Below are 20,712 nucleotides of genomic sequence, written 5' to 3' on the forward strand. Positions count from 1 at the left end.
ATACATTTCATTTATCCATCTGGACTCATTGTGGTTCACTGGAAAATTTAAAATCCCTTCAACACTTTAGCCTCCATAATATCTATTACTATATTATTTGGTATATGGTTCTAAAAACAGCAATAAATATAGTGAGAGCTTAACGGTTGTCTAGGAGAAAAAAAAGGACTACTCTTTTATACTGAATACACTATTTACTAGCTGTGTGATCTATCAGAAGTCCTGTGTCTAGAAGTACAGTGCTTTATCTGTAAAATGAATATTGTATCCCTTGCATCCCAGGATTAATGAAAAGAAGGAAATTAGTAATTTGTTAATGTTCCATTTAGAAAAGATGGAAAATGATAAATAGGTGGTTTTAATAAAAAAATACACTGAGAACCTTCTCACTTTCCTTAGAATTTTTGTACACTAAGGAAAAAGCTTTCCCACATGAAACCAGATCCTATTTCTGAGTCCACATATGCTGGCTTGTCACAGGTTGCCTTTAAACATGACCTTACATGCACTCTTTACAAAGAGGGATTAACTTTAGCCTGTATTAACTGTAGAAATATAGCTCATAGATAGCTGTACCTAGTATCTAGTATATATATAAGTTGTACCAATAAATATATATTAAATGAGTACATGAACGATGCATTTCTGGTAAATCATGAGTTAAAAGATTTATGTCCTAGACTCTTAAAAGTTCTTTCCTGAAACACCAATGTAGACATTTTCTATTTTGTTTCAGTATCTACTTAATCATATAAACCTGGAATGGGGAGGGCAGGAAATAAGCAATTAGTAATTTACCTTCCACTTTTCTATTTTTAAAAAAGATTCTTTATTTTCTGCTGTGAAGAACTTCTCAGATGCTGCTTCAGATTTTCATAGAAGACTTAGACAAGTTGATCTTAATAAGTAAGTTTCAAATTAGAATAAGCTTTCCACCACCCATATTGGCAGAAAGATGTATCCTTCATTTTGAGAGGCTTCTCTCCCCCCCTTGGGTTGTAGGAAAGCCCAGAGAACTTATGCCCAAAAAGAGTTGGCAAATTTCAAGTGTGAAAGGGGATTCCCTGCCCCTGATGTAAAACTATCTCCTACTCTTCTTGCAAACCACTGCAACTTTCCTTCATTTGTTGTTCAGCCTTTATTCACTGTAACTAAATGGCTTATCAAGAACTTGATGGTACACCCAATCTGCCTTTTTTGCAGGCCAGGCTCTCTTCTTAGGGAGAAATAATATCTTTCTGTGGTCTTGAAAAACAAATCATTTCCAATAGGTCTGTCTTATTATAATAGAAAGATGCCCATTATTATATGTATTCTATGCATAAAAGCATTACTGTTAATGTGCATTTTCTCAATCTATTGATTTTAGAAGTTTATTTTTCCATGCTTCATCCTGTATTATTTTAAAATCTAGTTCCCTGGGAAGGGTTATACTTATCTGTTTCTTTTTTTTTTTTCCTTTTTTTTTTTTCTTTTACTTATCTGTTTCTTATTTTCAAAGTCCTATTGCAGTGCGAATCATGAATGACCAATTGATGCTCCTGGAGAGAGCATTCATTGATCCCCTTGGTTTACCAGGGAGGCGGTTCTACAGGTAAGGAAGCAACACCTATTTCTCTAAAGGACATTAAATACTTGACCAAAACCTGTGTGGTTTAAACTCTTTGTCATTAGATAAATCGAAGGTGAAGATGTATGCTGAGAGGAATATGGGCTAGATTGTTTATAATACTAAAAGTTGTATCAGAAAAATTCATGTTTGTTTTGCTGTAAATGAAAAATGGTAGTTGAAAAATAATTCTGTGTAAGAAAATCTAAAAGTTATAGAATCTTAAAGGGAATCTTATGACTTAGGTAGGTCAACCTTCTGTTAATCTTTTCTGTATCATCTGAGATAAGTAGCTATCCAGCCTCTGAATCTTCCAGTGATAGGAAGTTTACTACCTCACGAGGAAGTCCACCCCATCTTTAGTAAGGTCTGTGTTAACAAAGTTTTCTTCAGAGATTGTTTTCCTTGTAATGTTCTTTGTCCCTGTTCAGCCCTCAAAATAAATACGATAAATCCAGATCTATTTCCATAGAATAATTTAGGTTTATGAAGGTGGCTGCCACACTGAAAAAACTTTTTTTTTTTTTTTTTTTATTTCTTCATGAGAGATACAGAGAGAGGCAGAGACATAGAGGGAGAAGCAGGCTCCATACAGGGAGCCCGATGCGAGACTTGATCCCAGACTGTGGGATCATGCCCTGAATTGAAGGCAGACGCTCCACTGCGGACCACCCAGGTGCCCCTTAACCTTTAATTGTAAGCACAGGGTTTTAGAGCCAGGCTCTGGCTCATGCTAAGTAACCTGGGCAAAATACTTACCTAAACCTCAGGCTCCTTAGCTATAAAAGGAGACTACAATTGTTTTCACCGCAAAGGTATATACATTGCAGGCATGTGGAAGATTTAACTCAGAGGCATTTACTCAGTAAATGGCTATTTTTATAAAGTGATAAATAATACTACTTTGCATTACTTATTAATACAAATAAACATCAATTAAGTATTTACATGGCAAAAAGCTGAAAGCAAATTTACAGATTAACCCACTCTTCCTTGTATTACTCTATTATTCAAAAGCAAAACATTTTTTTCTCAAAATGAATGCACTCTATAGAAGCTTATAAGATAAAAAGGGACTGTGCTCCTTCTGTAATGCACTCCCAACAATTTGCTATTCTTGTTAAAGAAAATACATGTGTGTGTATATATCTATATATTTATTCATTTCTATTTCAATAGAACCATATATTATTTTTCATCTTTTTCATAACAATTTATCTTAGAGATCTTCCCATGTCAATATATAGTTTTAGCTCTTATCTGACACATAATGTTCCTCTGTATGGCATATTAATATATATATAAATTTTAAAAGTCCTTGTTGAGTTTTTAATTTTTTCCCCCAATTATTTACTATTAGGAAAAAGTACTGCCATGCCTTAGTATGTCCCTGTGTCCTATTTGAACATTTGTCTTAGTATCTATATAATCAGTATGTGGATTTCAGGATCAAAGAGTAAACACATTTTTAAATGTATTACATTATCCCTCCAAAACACTGTATTTTAAAAATATATTTGGAATTATTACCTGAATATTAAGACTATTTTCTAAAGTCAAGGCAGTGCAAGATAGCAGTATGAGAAGATCCTAAACTCACCAACTCCCATAGACACACTTAAGCTATAACTACATATGGAACCATTTCCTCTGAAAAGACCTGAAAACTAGCTGAACCCCTTTCTGTCAAGTAAGAAAAAGGCCATATTAAAGAGGAGTAGGAGAGAGTCTGAGAACTGTGCCATAAACCCGAGGTTCTCCCTTGAGGAGTGAAGGGTTCATACCTCAAATAGGGCATGCCCTAGTTTGAGCGTATATCCCAAAAAGGATTTTATACTTTTGTCAGATACCCTGATTTTTACAGCTTCTGCCAGAGGATACCGGCACATTGTCTGGCTCTGTTGGCCAGTAGGTCAATGCTTACAGGTTCTACAGGCCTGAAACCAATGAAGAAAAAGGTCATAAACAGCAACCACTAAGGCACAGCAAAAGGCAACAAGACCCAAGCAGCCCAGTCTTCCAGTGAAAAGATGTCTTTAAGTTTACTAACATGGACAGCCTTAGGGGCAGGTGTCTAATTAAACACACTTCTAAGGATTAACTGTAAACCTTACCAGAGACCTGGAGGGCAGGTACTATCTTTTGTGCTCTACTCTGTCTGTTCCAGAGCACCAACATCTTTTGGAGGGGAGCTCTTACTCCCTGGTTTCTATGGCTGCCACCCAAAGAATACCCTGTGGTCATCTGGCTCCGGGGGCCAAAGGGGCTTATGTTGCTGGGCCTCATAAGGCTAAAACCACCAGAGAGACAGTGCTTGGCAGGCTGTAACCCCCATGCCACTGCACAGAGCAGACTGAAACACGTATCCCTCTTCTTTTTGTAAAAGAAGGCTATTTTACTTATCCTTGGAGCTTCAACCTGAAGGGCAAGCTTCAGATCTGGCGCTTATATCTGAAGGCCTATGGAAATGCAGGTTGGGGCTCTTCCTTACAACAGCTTGCTGGTATATTCCATAATGCAGCTTATATAACTCATCTGGAGCCCAGTTTTTACTACTGTGTCTAAGGGACACCTCCTTATCACTTGGCTCTGGTGACCACCACAGCTTATGCTTGCAGTCCCACAATATGAAACATTTGCATCCTTTGGAAGCCAGACCCTCAAGCAGCAGACTTTAATCACCCTGAATTTAATTCCTGACTGAGATATTCCCCTTTGGTACAGTGACAGGTCTTGGAAAACCCTCAACTACCAGGACCTATTATAAATAGCCTGCTTGGATAGTCACAAAAGTTTGAGATACAAATGAGACAAAGCAAGGTTGGTTCATCTACACCAGGCCACTCCTTCAACACTAGAAGTACTGTTTCATTTAATGCACAGAAACCAACACATAGTACAAAAAATAAACATAGGAATATGTTCCAATGAAAGGTAAATCCACAGAAGAAAAATCTTAATGAAACAGGTAAGTAATCTACCTGATAAGAGTTCAAAGTATGGCCATAAAGATACTAACCAAACTTGGAAGAATGGATGAACATAGAAGCTTGAAAAATAACAAATAGAAGTTACAGAGCTGAAGGACACAACTGAACTGAAAAGTATACTAGAGGTGTTTACAGCAGACTAGATGAAGAAGAAAGGATCACTGAACTTGAAGACGGGCTAGAATTCACCCAAACAGAGCAGAGGGGGGAAAAAAAACTACCCCAAAAGCTTAAGGGGCTTCTAGGAAAACATCATTTCCAGTACAGGAAGAGAAAGGGGCTGAAAACTTCCCTAACCTAGAGAAGGAAACAATCATCTAGATCCAGGAAGCCGATAGATAATTCCAAATAAAATGAACCAAAAGAGAGCCACACACAGTATAATTAAAATGCCAAAAACAAGGAATCTTAAAAGCAAGTGAAGAACTGCTTATTATATACAAAAGAGCCTCCATAACCTAATCAGATTTTTCAGCAGGAACCTTGCAGGTCAGAAAGGACTGGCAAGATTTTATCACTTTGACTATGTAAGACATCCAAACCAAGAATACTCTATCCTGAAACAACACTCAGAACTGAAGGAGAAAGAGCATTCCAGACAAACTAAAGCTAAAGGAATTCATCACCACTAAACTGGCCTTACAAGAAATGGTAAAGGAAGTTCTTTAAGCTGCAAAGAAAAGGTGCTAATTAGTAGCAAGAAAACAGAGTGAAAATTTTACTAGTAAACATTATAATAAAGGTAATGGATTAAATAATATGAAGGTTAAGACGAAAGTTGTAAAAGTATAACTACAATAATAAGGGTTGCACAAAATTAAGAGGAAGTAAAATGTGACCTCAAAATGACACGGTGGTGGGGTAGATAAGAGTTTTAAAAACCGAGAGCTTTAGAATGCCTTCAAAGTTAAACTGTAACATTCATGAAAGTCTACTTTAAATTGATACATTGTCATAAGGTAAGGCTCCAGTAACCACATACCAAAAAGCTGCATAGGCATACCTCTGGTATACTGCAGGATTAGGTCAGATATCTGCAATAAAGCAAGTCAAATGAACTTTTTGGTTTCCTAGTACATATTATGTTTATACTATATATGGTAGTCTATTGAGTGTGCAAAGCATTTCTAAAAACAAAGTACATATTTTAATTACTTCATTGCTAAAAATGCTAACCATCTTTTAAGCTTACAGGTAGTTGCAATCATTTTGCTGGTGGAGGGTCTTGCTTTGACATTAATGACTGCTGACTGATCAGAGAGTGGTGGTGCCAAAGGCTGGAGTGGCTGTGGCAGTTTCTTAAAGGAATACAACCATGAATTTTGTCATATCGAATGACTCTTCTATTTACAAGATTTCTTTGTAGTATGCAATGCCATTTGATAAACTTTTATCCACAGTACAAGTTATTTCAATACTGGAGTCAATTCTCTCAAAGTATGCTGTTGCTTTTTTACCTAAGTTTATGTAATAATCTAAACCTTTGTTGCCACTGTTGAATCCACTGTTCATTCTTTACAGCATCTTCACCAGGTGTGGATTCATCAAAAGTAATGATTTTCTTTTGCTCACCCAAGAGCAGCAACTCTTCTGTTACAGTTATCTTGACTATAGCAATTAAAATATGATTATGAATATTAAAGCCAGTAATCATGAGCAGAGATGTAAAAATCTTCCACAAAATAGTAAACTGAATCCAATAATATAAGGATCATTCACTGTGATCAAGTTAGATTTATTTCAGGGGTCTCAGTATCAAATCAATTTTCTGGATAGGCCTCCTTGGGCAAAAATAAACTACTGAGTAACACACTAAAAAAGCTTTTGTGCAATAGTGGAAACCATTAACCAAATAACAAGACAACCTACAGAATGGGAGAAGATATTTGCAAATGATATATTCAAATAAGGGGTTCATATCTAAAATACTAATTGATACCACTCAAAACACCTTAATAATTGACTAAAAAATGGGCAGAGAACCTCTATTTTTTCCAAAGACAACATACACATTGCCAAGAAATTATGCAATAAAAGGGTCAAACAAAAGGATTTGACATTTGTAAGTATTTATGCACCCAACATAAAAGCACCTAAACATATCAATTATTAGCAGACTGAAAGAGAAATAGCAATACAATAGGAGGAGACTTTAATGGCTAGCTTATAGACAAAAAAAAAAATAAAATAAAATAAACCACCATGGAGACATTAGCCTTAAATGACACATTAGACCATACAAAACGAACAGATATATACAGAACATTCCATCCAAAACCAGAATACACATTCTTGAAGTGCACGTGAAATATTCTCCAGGATAGGTCCTATGTTATGCCAGAAAACAAGTCTTAATGAATTTAAGAATGAAATAATGAAATACCCAGCATCTTTTCTGACCACAGTGGTATGAAACTAGAAATCAATTACAAGAAGAAAAGTGGAATACTCACAAATAGGTGGAAATTATTCTACTAAACCAATGAAATCAAAAGACAAAAAAATGCCTTTAGAAAAATGAAAATGGAAATACAACATGGCAGAATTTATGGGATACAGCAAAAGCAGTTCTAAGATTGAAGTTCACCAGCAATGAATTCTCTGCACCTCAGGAAAAAAGTAAAACTCTCATGCAACCTAACATCACACCTCAAGGAAGTAGAATGACGAATGCAAAAGTTAGCTTCGCACAGTGGCAGTATTGTAGCCAATGAGTTTTATCCGAGGCATGATTATTGCTAATTGAACACAAAAGTTGGAAGGAAATAACTAAGGAAATCAAGGAAGTAGAAAAGTTCAAAGAGGTGAAGAACCGACTGAAAAGATGAAATTTATAAACCATTCACTGGATTCACCAAGAAAAGAAGAGAAAGGGTCAAATAAATGAAGACGACATTACAACTAATACCATGGAAATAAATAAGAGACTATTACCAACAACCATGGAAATAAATAAGAGACTATTACCAACAATCATATGCCTACAAATTGGACAGCCTAAGATATAGACAGACAAACTTTCAGAACTGAATCACAAAGAAATGAATATGGAAATAGAAAATGGGAATAGACCAATTATTAGTGAGATTGATTTAGTAATCATAAACCTCCCAATGAACAAAAGTCCAGGACCAGATGGCTTTACTGATGAAATCAAACACTGAAAAAATAATCAGTATCAATCCTTTCCAGATTCTTCCAAAAAGTCAAAGAGGGAACACTTCCAAACTCCTTTTAAAAGGCCAGCATTACTCTGATAGGAAAAGCAAACAAGGATGTCAAAAGAAAATTACCAGCCAATATGATGAACATAGAAGCAAAAATCCTCCACAAAACTTAGCCAACTGAATTCAACAATATATTAATATCATGAACCACAAATGGGATTTATTCCAGGAATACGTAGATGGTTCAATATCCACAAATCAATGTTATATATATTACATTAGCAAAATGAAGTCTTTAATAGATGCAAAAAAAGCATCTGACAAAATTCAACATCCATTTTTATTAAACAGTCAAGGAGAAGAAATGTAACTCAATAAAGGGCACATATGACAGATCTATAGCTAATATCCAATTTAATGGTAAAAAGCTGAAAGCTTTTCCTCTAAGATCAGGAACAAGACAAGGATGCTTTTTCTTGTCACTTCTTTTCAACACAGTATTGGTAGTCCTAGCCAGAGCAATTAGGCAAGAAAAAGGCATTCATACTGAAGTAAAACCATTATTATTTGCAGATGACTTTATATGTAGATAAACCTAAGGAATCCACCAAAAACCTGTTAAAATGAACAAATGTAAACAACGTTAAGACACAAAATTAATATATAGAAATCTATTTCTATTCGCTAATAATGGCCTATCAGAAATAGGAATTATGAAAATAATTCTGTTTAAAGTTGCATCACAAAGAATACCTAAGAATTTAACCAAGGTGAAAGGTCACAGGGGTAGTATTAGATGCCAATTCAAGGATTCAAACCAGGTTTGTACAGTTTTTATATTTTATCTCTCTATATTTTTTTTTACTCTTGCTTTTACAATTCTGTGGTAGAGGGAATGTATATTAATGAACAGCTATAACCTTTATTTGTAGTAACTCCTATGTAAGTCAAAGTATCAATGTTTATGAACAGTTCAGCACATATACTGGCTTTAGTAAAGAAAATTCCTTTGAGGTTATATTATGATTTAAAAGCCAAGAACAATAAATCTTGATGTACTTTGGATAACTGAAATAATTTGGATTATAAGATTAATATTGACTTACATAGTTTCAGTATTCTCAGTAGATTTACATCTCGAAGCTGTAGGATTTGACTGTTGGACCTAATTCCTGATAAGTGTTCAATAAAATATGTCCTTCTCTGGAAGGCAGAATTCCAGAGTTATTGAGAACTAGCTTGATTTCTTCAGGTACTTATGAGATGAAATGGGAAATCAATGGCAAAACTGTCCTTTTAGATCAGAAATTAAATGTGTCTGCAGGCAATTCATTTCACAGTTAAAGGAATTATATATGGACTTCATTATCCTTACCATTTATATTTTGGGATTACAAGTGCACTGATTTTTAATGTTCTAAAATACTGCAAACAAGTGTTATTTTTGTTGAAATTTCCTAAAAAGGCAACACAGATATATTTTAGTTTCCTCTCCCATTATATATACCCATAAAACATACTTGTTATCACAATGTGGGTAGATGCTGGCAGTCAGACAACTGATGTACACAACTTATATGAACTCATTTTCTTCTATTTGTATGGGTTGGCAACACAATTTGAGACTAATCTTAGTGCATAGTCGGCTTTCATTGCTTAAAATTACACTATTACATAAGTAATAGATACATAAGTATCTTAAATCAATTATAGGTCATTTTGGAGTAAAAGAGTGAATGCCAGAAGGAGACATAGAATTCTTAAGATGTAGTCTAACAAAAGGGAATGAACAGAGAAGCATATAAAATGTAACTTATGATGTATAGTCTTTAGCTCAACCTTTGTTTTTTGTTTGTTTGTTTGTGTTTTTTCTATTAGGCACATCATCTTTGCTCCGAGCAGTCACAACAAATATGCTGGAGAATCATTTCCTGGTATCTATGATGCTATGTTTGATATTGAAAATAAAGATGACCCTCGTTCAGCCTGGACAGAAGTAAAGAAACATATTTCGATTGCAGCCTTTACAATTCAAGCAGCAGCAGGAACTCTGACAGAAGCATTATAGTAAGGCCTCAGACAAGTGGCTAGCCACTGAAATTGTTACTGAAAGTCTTAGGATAAAATTGTTTTTTTGATCAATCTTGCTTTTCATGTCAGGTTTTGATTTTAGACTTCCATCCTGTCCAACTGTGAAGTTTTTTTGGCTCTTTAAAAAAATTCATAACTTCCTCAGCGAAAACAAAACAACTTGTCACGGGGCAGAAAGACATAAAGAACCTGAAAATTCCCTAAAATAAAATACGCCAAGGAACTTGGAAAAGAGTTGTTTCTTACAAAGTTAAAAATACAGTTGACCCTTGAACATGGGTCTGAACTGCTCATGTCCATTTATACATGGATTTTTTTCTCCTACAGTATACTATATATGCATTTACTCTTGATGATTTTAACATTTTTTCTCTAGTTTTATTGTAAGAATACAGCATACATATACAAAGTGTGAGTTAATCAAACTTTGCTATTGGTAGGCTTCTGCTCAACGGTAGGCTTCTGCTCAACAGTAGACTATCAGCTGTTAAAGTTTTAGGGAGTGAAGTTGTATGATGGATTGGCACCTCTAACCCTCACATTGTGCAAGGGTCAACTATAGTAACTTGCAAGTTATTGCTTCCTAAGTTATTTTGTTTTCATCCTCTTTAATCAATAGGTGATCGTTATGAACAAATGAATGAATGAACGTGGCAGTGTGATGTAACTGATCAGATGTTATTACATACAAAATGTCCTTGAACTATTTCCTAAAAACGTTTTCCCTTAGGAGTACTTTACCTATGAGATGTTTTATGTAAGCAACTTGGTAACCACAAAGCAAAAATCTAGTGATGAAATATATATAAAAAAAAAGGGGGGGGGGGGAAGACTGAACAAATCATCATGGAAATTCACTTTACAAATAAAACAACCAGAATGCACACAGCAAGATGGCAGTAGTAATTATGAATGGACTGAATTCACCAAGCAAAGCACAAAGTGGCTGGAAGAAAAAAAAAAAAAAAACTACACTGTGTAAAGGAAATTCATTTTGCCTCTTAAGACATACACAGGCTCAAAGTGTAGGAACAGAAGAGGATATTCCATGGAGGTGGATACCAAAAAATAAATAAAACACAAAAGTAGGTGTGTAGCAATACTTATGCCACAGAAAATACACTTCAAGCCAAAAAACATTAACAAGCAACAGAGAAATCCTATAATGATAAAATACATCAAGGAGAGAGAATACATACACCTCCAACATCAAAGCACCATGATTAAAAAAATTCTCACATTTAAATGGAGAGATACTTCCTTAACAGGGGACTTTAATACTATTAGAATAAACATGTAGACAGAAAAAAAGGAAACACTGAAATTGAACCAAAACAACTTAGAAAGCAAAATGACTTAGCAGTTTTTTATAGAACATTCCATCCAAGAGCAGAATACACATTCTTCTCAAGTGCATGAACATTTTCTATGGCAGATCCTATGAGAGGGCACAAAATGAATCTCAGCAAATTTAAGATTGAAATCATACCATCTTTTCTGACCACAATGGTATCAATTAGAAATCAGCAAGAGGAAGCTAGAGGAATCTACCAATATGTAGGAACTAAACACTTCTAAACAAGGAGTCAAAAAAAATGGGAATAAACTATCTGATAACAAATGAAAATGGGAGTATAACACATCAGATCTTACAGGATACAGGAAAGTAAATGGGAGTAAAGAAATCACAAAAATCTCAAGCAACTTAATTGTATACTTCTAGTAAGAAAAAAAGAACAAACCTAAAGGGAGCAGAAAATAAAATCAAAGCAGAACTCTTTATTTCAGGAAAAAACTATCAGTAAAACTAAAAGCTAGTTCATCGAAAAGATAAAATTGACAAATTTCATTAAGTAGATTCAGAGAAACAAAATTAGAAATGAAAGATCTTACAACCGATACTACAAAAATACGTAAGATTGTAAGAGACCATTAGGAACTCTGTGCCAAAAATTAGATAACCTTGAAGAAATGGACAAATTTCTACAAACAACCTACCCAAGATTGAATGAAACACAAAGAGAAAATGTGAATATACCAATAACGAGCAAGAGATTGAATCCATAAACCTCTCGTAGAAAATATAACCCAGGACAAGATGGCTTCATTGGCAAATTCTAACAAACTCTTAAAGAATACTAATCTTTTTCAAACTCTTAAAATATTTGAGGTGTAGGAATCATTTCCAAACTCATCTTAAAAGGCCAGCATTATTTTGGTACCAAAGTCAAATACGACCACAATAAAAAAGGGGTGTCTTGGTGGCTCAGTCAGTTGAGAACCCAACTCCTGATTTTGGCTCCGGTCATGATCTCAGGGCTGAGAGATTCAGCTCTGCATCAAGCTCTGCATTGGATGTTGAGCCTGCTTAAGATCCTCTCCCTCTCCCTCTGCAACCCCCAGCCCCCTCTCACACGTGCATGCTGTCTCAAAACCAAAAAACAAAAAAGAACCATAGACCAGTATCTCTGATAAAAATAGATGTAAAACATCTGAACAAAATATTAGCAAACCGAATTCAAGAACACAGAAAGAGATTAAAAACTGAGACTAAATAGGATTTTTCCCCTGGGATACAAGCAAGGATGGTTCAGCATATATAAATCAATACATGTCCTACTTCAGATTAATGAAATGGAAGATAAAAATCATGATCATCTATGCATCTGACAAAATGCAACATCCTTTCATGATGAAAACTTTGGCAGACTGAGTATAGAAGCATAACACACTTCAGCATAACAAAGGCCATCTATGACAAACCCACAACTAACTTACTTAGTTGAGAAGAACTCAGAGTTTTCCCTTGCATCCAAATTAGGAAGGAAGAGGTCAAACTGTTCCATTTGCAGTTAATATATTTTACGTATGTAGAATCCCAAAGACACACAACCAAAAAAACTGCTGGAACTAATCAGTGATTTCAGTACAGTTTCAGGACAAAGTACAGAAATATAAAAATTATCCCATTCACAGCATCAGAAACAATCTACTTAGTAATAAATTTAATCAAGGAAGTGAAAGATCTGTACAATGAAAACTCTAAGACTTTGCTGAAAGAAAATCAAGACACAAACAAATGGAAAAGACATCTTATGTTCATGGATCAAAAACAGTATTAAAATGTCCATATTACACGAAGCCATCTACAGATTTAATGCAATCCCCATCAAAATACCAATGGCATTCTTTACAGGTATAGAAAAACGATCCTAAAATTTGTATGGAACCCCAAATAACCAAAATAATCTTGAGGGAAAAGAACTAAGCTGGAAGTATCCCATTTCATTTCAAACTATACTACCAAAACAGCACAGTGCCAACGCTAAAACAGGCATATACACCAAGAGAACAGATTCCAAAACTAAACCCCTGTATATATAGGCCAACTAATATTTGACAAGGTAGCAAAGAACACCCAATGGGGAAAGGACAGTTTCTTCAACAGACGGGTGTTGGGAAAACTGGATAAGCACAGAGCAATGAAATTATACTCTTCTATAGCTCACAAAAATTAACCTGAAATGGATCAAAGACATTAAACATAAGACCTGATACTATAAAACTAGAAGAAAACATAGGGAAAGCTCTTCAACAATGGTCATGGTAATGTTTGAAATAGGACTCCAAAAAGTGCAAACAAAAGCAAAAAAATCAACAAATGGGACTACATCAAAGTTAAGTTTTCACACAGCAAAAGAACAAAATGAGAAAAAGCAATGTATAGAAGAAAACTTCTGCTAATCATATATCTGATAAAGTATTAATATCCAAGATATACAAAGAACTCCTAAACTGGATACCAAAAAAAAAAAAAAAAAAATCAAAGAATCCAAAAAATGGGCAGAATAACTTAACATTCTCTAAAGATATCCATCCATGTGGTCAACAGGTGCATGAAAAAATGCTCAACTCAGTAATCAGGAAAATGCAAATTAAAACCACAGTGAGACATCACCTTATGCCTAGTCAAATGGCTATCAACAGAAAAACCAAAGTGCGGCAAGGCTGTGGAGACAAGAAGCCCTTGTGCACTGTTGGTAGGAATATAAAGGGAGCTCTTCTGTGCTGTTGGTAGGAATATAAACTGCTATAGCCACTATGGATAACAGTATGGAGGTTCCCTAAAAAAAGAACTATCACATGATGTAGTAATTCTACTTGTGACATTTATCCAAAGAAAACGAAAACACTAATTCAAAATGATATATGCACCCCATCTTCACTGCAGCACTATTTAGAACAGCCAAGATATGAAAGAACCTGTGTCCACTGGCAGATAAAGGATTTTTTTCTTTTAAAGATTTTATTTATTCATGAGAGACACACAGAGAAGCAGAGGTAGAAGCAGGCTCCATGCAGAAAGCCCAATTTGGGACTCGATCCTGGGACTCCGGAATCACACCCTGAGCCAAAGGCAGACACTCAACTGCTGAGACACCCAGGCGTCCCGACAGATAAATGGATTAAAGAAATGCAGTGTATATACACTGAGCAGTGTGTATTCACTCATGAATACATCCTAGTAGGATATACAGGATATCCTACTGTTTGTGACAACATGGATGGACTTAGGGGCACATTGTGCTAAGTGATATAAGTCAGATAAAGACAAGTGCTATATGCTGTCAATTGTATGTGGAATTTTGAATGACCAAAATTGTAGAATCAGAAAATAAAATGGTGATTACCACAGGTTTACCCCAAAGGTTGTGGGGTCCAGAGCAGATGTAGTTTAAAGGTACAAATTTATAAGATGTAGTTAATACACCTTAGAAATATAACGCCCAGTACAATGAATAAAAACATAAACTTGTATTATAATCCTCAAACTTGCTAAGAGATTAGAACTTAATTACTCCAACCACCAAAAATAATTATGATTATGTAATAATTACATAATGCAATAGAGATGCCAATTATTGCTTCAATGCCAATCATATTACAATATATAAATGTATCAAATTAACATGTTGTACACCTTAACTTTCCTTGGAAGCAGAGGCCTCTGTGGTTGGTCAATTATCAAGAGCACAAAAGAAGTCACTAAAAAGTGTTTTTTGTTAAATGAATTAAGCAAAGGGATGGCTACAATGCTAAAAATGCTCACAAACTTACATCTTATTAAAAATGTTAATAAAACTTGTAAACTGCATACCTACCAAACTCAGAACTTTTTGGAGAAAAACTATTAAGAAAGCTAAAATTCAGCTGGTCTCAAGATTATCTTGGCAAAGCACAACATATGCAAAGTAAATCATCCATATAAGCTAGAGATCTCCCTTTGGAAGAAGGGCCCTATAATTTATAACATAATTTTACATTCGGTTCTTGATTCATTAAACACTCTTTTAAGGTGGTTAAAAAAAAAAAAAGTCTTTCCCTCATCATTTCATGGAACATCTTCCCTAGCTTTTCACAAATGAGAACTCATCCAGTTTTCACATAATTGAAGAATGAGTTTGTTTGCTTAACACACCAATAATTTTAATGTGTTGCTTTTCTTTCACCCCATTACAGTGACACTATTTGCCTATGTACACAGTCAAGTATACAGAGATGCAGGAAAATTGTCCCAAAGTCCAGATGATAATAAGGCCAACTTACATGCACAAGCCTTTACATGACAAATTCATTGCTATGAGCCTGTCACTTTCATTCAGTCTTGTAACTCAATCCTTAATTTTTGTCAATTGCCCACCAGCCTTTAGAGGTCCTCATGAAGTATGTCAATGGCTCCACTGGCACAAAAACTGAATACCCACTATCCTTTCATGATAATTTGGTCATTTGATACTAACAAAAAAAAGACTAATTAAAAAATGGCAGTTACTATTTTAGGTTTAGGTGACTTAGATGCCTTTAGTGTCATGGTAAAGAGTTTAAGGATTTAGGAATCAAAGTCCCTCAATTTAAAATCTAATCTCAAAAAACAAAAAACTCTAATCTCACCATTTGCTACCTATGTGACCCGAGGCAATGTATGTAGTTTTCCTTTGCTTCTGCTTCTCTATCAGTAAAACACGGATAATAGTATATAATCATATGGAGGTGACCGAAAACTAAGTTAGTAAGAGCACTTACACTCTAGTTGCTAAGCTCTTGAACAAAAAATTAGCTGTAGTTGGGTCTACCATTTTTGAATTACTTGTAACTGATAACTAAATTCCTAAGCCTCAACTGCAAAATTTGTAAAGTCTTCTAATCAAGTGAATAGTGTTATTACTTTTCCTGATAGCTTTAAATTACGTGCCTGGAAAATTAAACTAGAATTCCATCTAATTGAGTACTTTTCAGTTCTAATTTTCATTATCTTGATACTGGCTTTCTGCTCCCTTAAATTTGTTCCTTCCTTTTGCCTCCAACCCCGGTTCTTCCTGCTGATAACTTAGGGCATTTTATGGAGGTCGGGGAAGGTACTTGAAGGAATCCTTGAGTTATCAAAACCAGTCCAAGTTGGCCTCTACTATTAGGTCACCAGTCAGATCAGTATGTTATTAAAATCTTGCTTTCATTAGTAGGGAGCCTTTTAAAGCTTTACACACAATTGTAATTATAAGAAACCCATTAATTCTAATAAGCTCATGTATTGAACATTTATAACTTGTAGATTTTATTTGTTGACACAATCTTTACATTTTCCTGCACCTTAAGAATATATCATGCCTAACTGTGTGATCACTGATGCTGACAGAATCAAGCAAGAGACAGTCTGTGGTGAATTTATGAATTTACGTTATTTTGTCAACCCAGCAGCTTTCCTTCTCTGTCCTGGCAAAGAACTTTTCTTTCATAAAAGGGACTCATTACAAGTGGTTTTGGGGACACACAGTGCACATTCAGGGTGTAAGCCTGAACAATCCTTTATTTGACTTATCTCAGCACCTGTGTACTTCTAGTACATCATACTTCAGGGCAGGGTCTGTCATTGTTTTTTGAATTTTCATTGAGGTGCCCTCAAATGTTCAGAATGCTATCAATTCTGCATCCTCAAAGTTAGCTAAATGGAATATTTACATTATTATTAACCTACGATTTCCAAATCCTGAGAGCCAGACAAGGCCTCACCATGAACTTCAGAACTTACCAATAGACTGGACTACTTCACCTGGATGTTATAATAAACATTCCTGGGAGTCAGCAGTCCTTTATGACAACCACTTTTCCATATCCAAAACCTTTTTCTACATTCCCTGTCTTGTTCACAAACCTAGGAGTTATCCAAAACCTTCATTCTCTAGTCCTTAAAACGTTTCAGTTCAAGATCCTAAGTCCCTTCATTTATCCCCTTCTCTTCCTACTGCTTTTGTTGCATTTCATGCCTTCATCCTATCTGGCCTTTTAACTACTTCCAATTACACCTTCCTATCAAACTGATTTTTCTAAATTAAAATGCAAGCCTTACTGAAAACATAGGGAACAACCTAAGTGAAGGCAAAAGGTGACTAACTCTGAGTCTGTACAAGTCTTGAATAAGACTAAAGACAAAAAACTCCCAACAAACAAAATGCCCACTGTACTCGAGTTGATAAAATTTGTTCCCTGTGGGAAGTTAGTAATTCTGATACTGCTATACATGTGTACTGGAGCTGAACAATTAAGTAAATGGATGGCAGACGGAAGAATGCACATTTTCACTGCAGGAGTAAGTTATAGAGAAATGAGGCGGCCAGAATGATGTACATGGTAACAGATTAGTGTTGGAGATATAAGTATGAATTCATGTTTAGCTTAATGTAGATACAAATGGTTACTTATAGAAATATTTATAGATATAAACACAGGTTGATACATACATTTCCTTGCTATCAGCTAAGTGAGCCTAGAAGCAAAGACAAGTCTCTGGCTATGAGTGTACACCTAATATCCAGATATTAGTTTCTAATACCATTCTTCAATAAACCAGGGATCCTTGGAGAAATGGCTAACTGGAGGGAGCATCTTGAAGTAGCAGAAAAAAAGTACTAAACAAAAAACTTAAAAAACCCATAATGAGAGGACAGCAGTCCAACAGAAAAACACAGGAGCAATGGAATGGCTTTAAAAACCAAAGCTGGGGATCCCTGGGTGGCGCAGCGGTTTGGCGCCTGCCTTTGGCCCAGGGCGTGATCCTGGAGACCCGGGATCGAATCCCACATCGGGTTCCCGGAGCATGGAGCCTGCTTCTTCCTCTGCCTGTGTCTCTGCCTCTCTCTCTCTCTCTCTCTGTGTGTGTGTGTGACTGTCATAAATAAAATAAATAAATAAAAATATAAACCAAAGTTGGAACAACCTGAGAAACAAAACAATGTAATACTAGATTATAACTTGAAATAGGAAATAGAGTCCATAATGAAATAAAATATGAAGAGACAAATCTCCTATGCACAGAAATTCTAAATAATGTAAATTTTCCACCCTTGAAATATAATTCCCCACTCCTATTTAAGCATGGACTGCACATAGTGACTTCCTTATTTTTTTTAGTGACTTTCTTCTAAACAAAAAGAATAGTAACTTTACAGTTAGAAAAAACTGAAAAATACTAGTCAGATAATCCAAATGTTAAGACATGTTGACAGTATATACCCATGATACCACCAATGAGAATGACATTTTATGTCTGTGGTTTTCTTTCTCAATACACAGAGGTTCAACCCTAAGAAAATCAGCAGACAAATCCCAAGTGAGGGTCATCCTACAAAATACCTGACCAGTCAGTACTCCTCAAAACTGCCAGGGTTTTGAAGGAAATCTGAGAAACTGTAAAAACCAAGAGAAGCCCAAGAAGACATGATGACTAAATGTAATGTAGTATCCTAGATGGGATCCTGGAACAGAAAAAGACATTAGGTAAAAATTAAGTATGGACTTTAGTTAATAATAATGCATTAATATTGGTTCATTAATTCTAACAAATATATCATACTAATGTAAGATGTTAATTATAGGGGAAACTGAATGTAATATATGAGAACTCTGTACTATCTTCAATTTTTCTTTAAATCCAAAATTGTTCTAAAACAAAAAGTTAATTTAAAAGAAATTAAGTTGGTAAGAGGAAAAAAAAAATGCCAGCCTAATCACATTTCCACGCTGCTAGTACAAACTTTATGGTATGTCATAAATTTTCTGCAAATTCTTGGGTCCCATTCCCAGAGTTTCTGATTTAGTAGGTCTGAGGCTGGGGACCGAGTTTGCATTTCAAATAAATTCTGAAATTGATCCTGCTGGTCTAAAAATGGTATTTTGATAGTCACTGGCCTCGCCTAGAAGATGGAAATCAAAACACACGATCCCTTGTTACCTATCCTATGTCTACAATCTCATCTGTCTTTCCTATGCAGGTATCTTTTGTTGTAGACACTTTATGTAACTGCTGAAAGCAGGTCTCATACTAATGGGGAAACAAAGACAAATCTAATGCTGTTTCATTACACATTTTTCTAACTGCAGAGATGAATTCCTATCTATAAGCTACATACAAGATACATACCAAAAATGACAATGGAAACTTGTTTTTGAAACTGAGGATCCTGAAACTTCCTTGGAGGCTGTTGAGAGAAACTAGACACCTAAGAGTTGTCAAATCACAAATGATGAGTTTATAATCCAGCTATTCTTATAACTAAAATAACCAAGACAAAAGGACTGCATATTTTATTTTATGAACTTATTTCCTAAGAAAACATATGAAACTCAAAATTTGTTCCTGGTGACCAAACATAGTGTTACCAATTTTCTATGCTATGTGCCAATGTTTTATGGAACCTATTAATTCAATTGACAGACACAAGCAGCACAGAGCAGCAGTTAAGAGCACAAAACACAAAGCCACGCTGCTGGAGCTAGGAATCTCTACTCTCTATAAACTCACTAGTTTTGACTTAGATGAGTTATTTAACCTATGAAATAAATCACTTTCCTCACCTGTAATATAGTGATAGCCTATCTCATACAGTTACCATTAGGATACACTCATATTCATTAAAATCCTTAAAACACTGACTAGCCCATAACTTCAATTAGCAAAGTCTTAAAGATAATTTAACAATCCAATCATTTGGACAGTATACCTGCTTGGTCAAAAAGAAATGGAAACCAAATTATTTTGACACAATTTTTAATCAATTTAAAAATGTTTAAGGTCAGAAGGTTTATTTCACTTTAATAGACATTGAAAGTGGCCTACTAAATTGGAAAACTAAGAAAGGTAATTAATTAGCATTTAATTAAAACATGCTCTTTAGAGAAACTGTTCTTGAAGGATTTCTTCAAAACTAAGAACTATATAAAAACTTAAAATCAAACAGTAACTATGCAGAAGAAAAACACTGGAAGCTCAGTACTTCAGAGATAATGCTACGTATATAAAGCCCCAGGCATCTACACCTAAATAAAAAAGGCAAGTCATGCAACAACTCCAGAAGAGTTTAAGTTGTAAGATACTTAGGCAGTAAAGAAGCAATCAGGTAAAAAAAAAGAAATCAACTTCCTATCAATTCAACAATTAAAATAAATGAAATACCTATTAACAAAACCAAAAAAACAAGCTACGCTTAGCTTGCATTTCAGAACTGAGGCCACAGAATTATATTATAGGCAAAAGATAAAAATGATAGCAAATATGAATGCCAAATCAAAATTAATTTGCAAGGAAGGAAACCCCTAATAATGTTCTGACAACTTAAAAAATAGCTGGTTGTTAAAAAGAAAAAGTACATAATCAACTGCCCTAAAAACTGATACCAGAACTCATAAATGAGCTTTTAAAATGTTATTTATTGTGGGTGTCATGCAGTCTCACGCTGAGGAATGGCTGACTTTTTTTTTTTTTTTTAAAGCAAGGAGTGGCAGAGCAGTAACCCAAAGTCAC

At 35.0% G+C, this 20,712-nt stretch overlaps 1 protein-coding gene and 1 pseudogene across 10 annotated transcripts in view; both read left to right on the forward strand.

Annotated features, from left to right (window-relative positions):
- Positions 1-12,810, forward strand: part of NAALAD2 (N-acetylated alpha-linked acidic dipeptidase 2) — a 63,170-nt gene extending 50,360 nt beyond the window's left edge. For 9 of the 10 annotated variants that reach the window (XM_077867391.1, XM_077867390.1, XM_077867394.1 and 6 more), the window contains 3 exons: positions 825-906; positions 1,502-1,594; positions 9,645-12,810. In XM_077867391.1, the coding sequence (XP_077723517.1) occupies positions 825-906; positions 1,502-1,594; positions 9,645-9,834 (365 nt within the window). In that variant the 3' untranslated portion in view covers positions 9,835-12,810. Of the gene's footprint in view, positions 1-824; positions 907-1,501; positions 1,595-2,163; positions 2,796-9,644 lie in introns of those variants that run through there. The other variant, XM_077867392.1, reaches the window with a different exon arrangement.
- LOC144295586 (U4 spliceosomal RNA) lies at positions 7,281-7,357 on the forward strand (annotated as a pseudogene).
- Positions 12,811-20,712: the final 7,902 nt, after the last annotated feature.

This window comes from Canis aureus, chromosome 23, assembly GCF_053574225.1.
Source record: "Canis aureus isolate CA01 chromosome 23, VMU_Caureus_v.1.0, whole genome shotgun sequence".
Taxonomy (NCBI): Eukaryota; Metazoa; Chordata; class Mammalia; order Carnivora; family Canidae; genus Canis; species Canis aureus.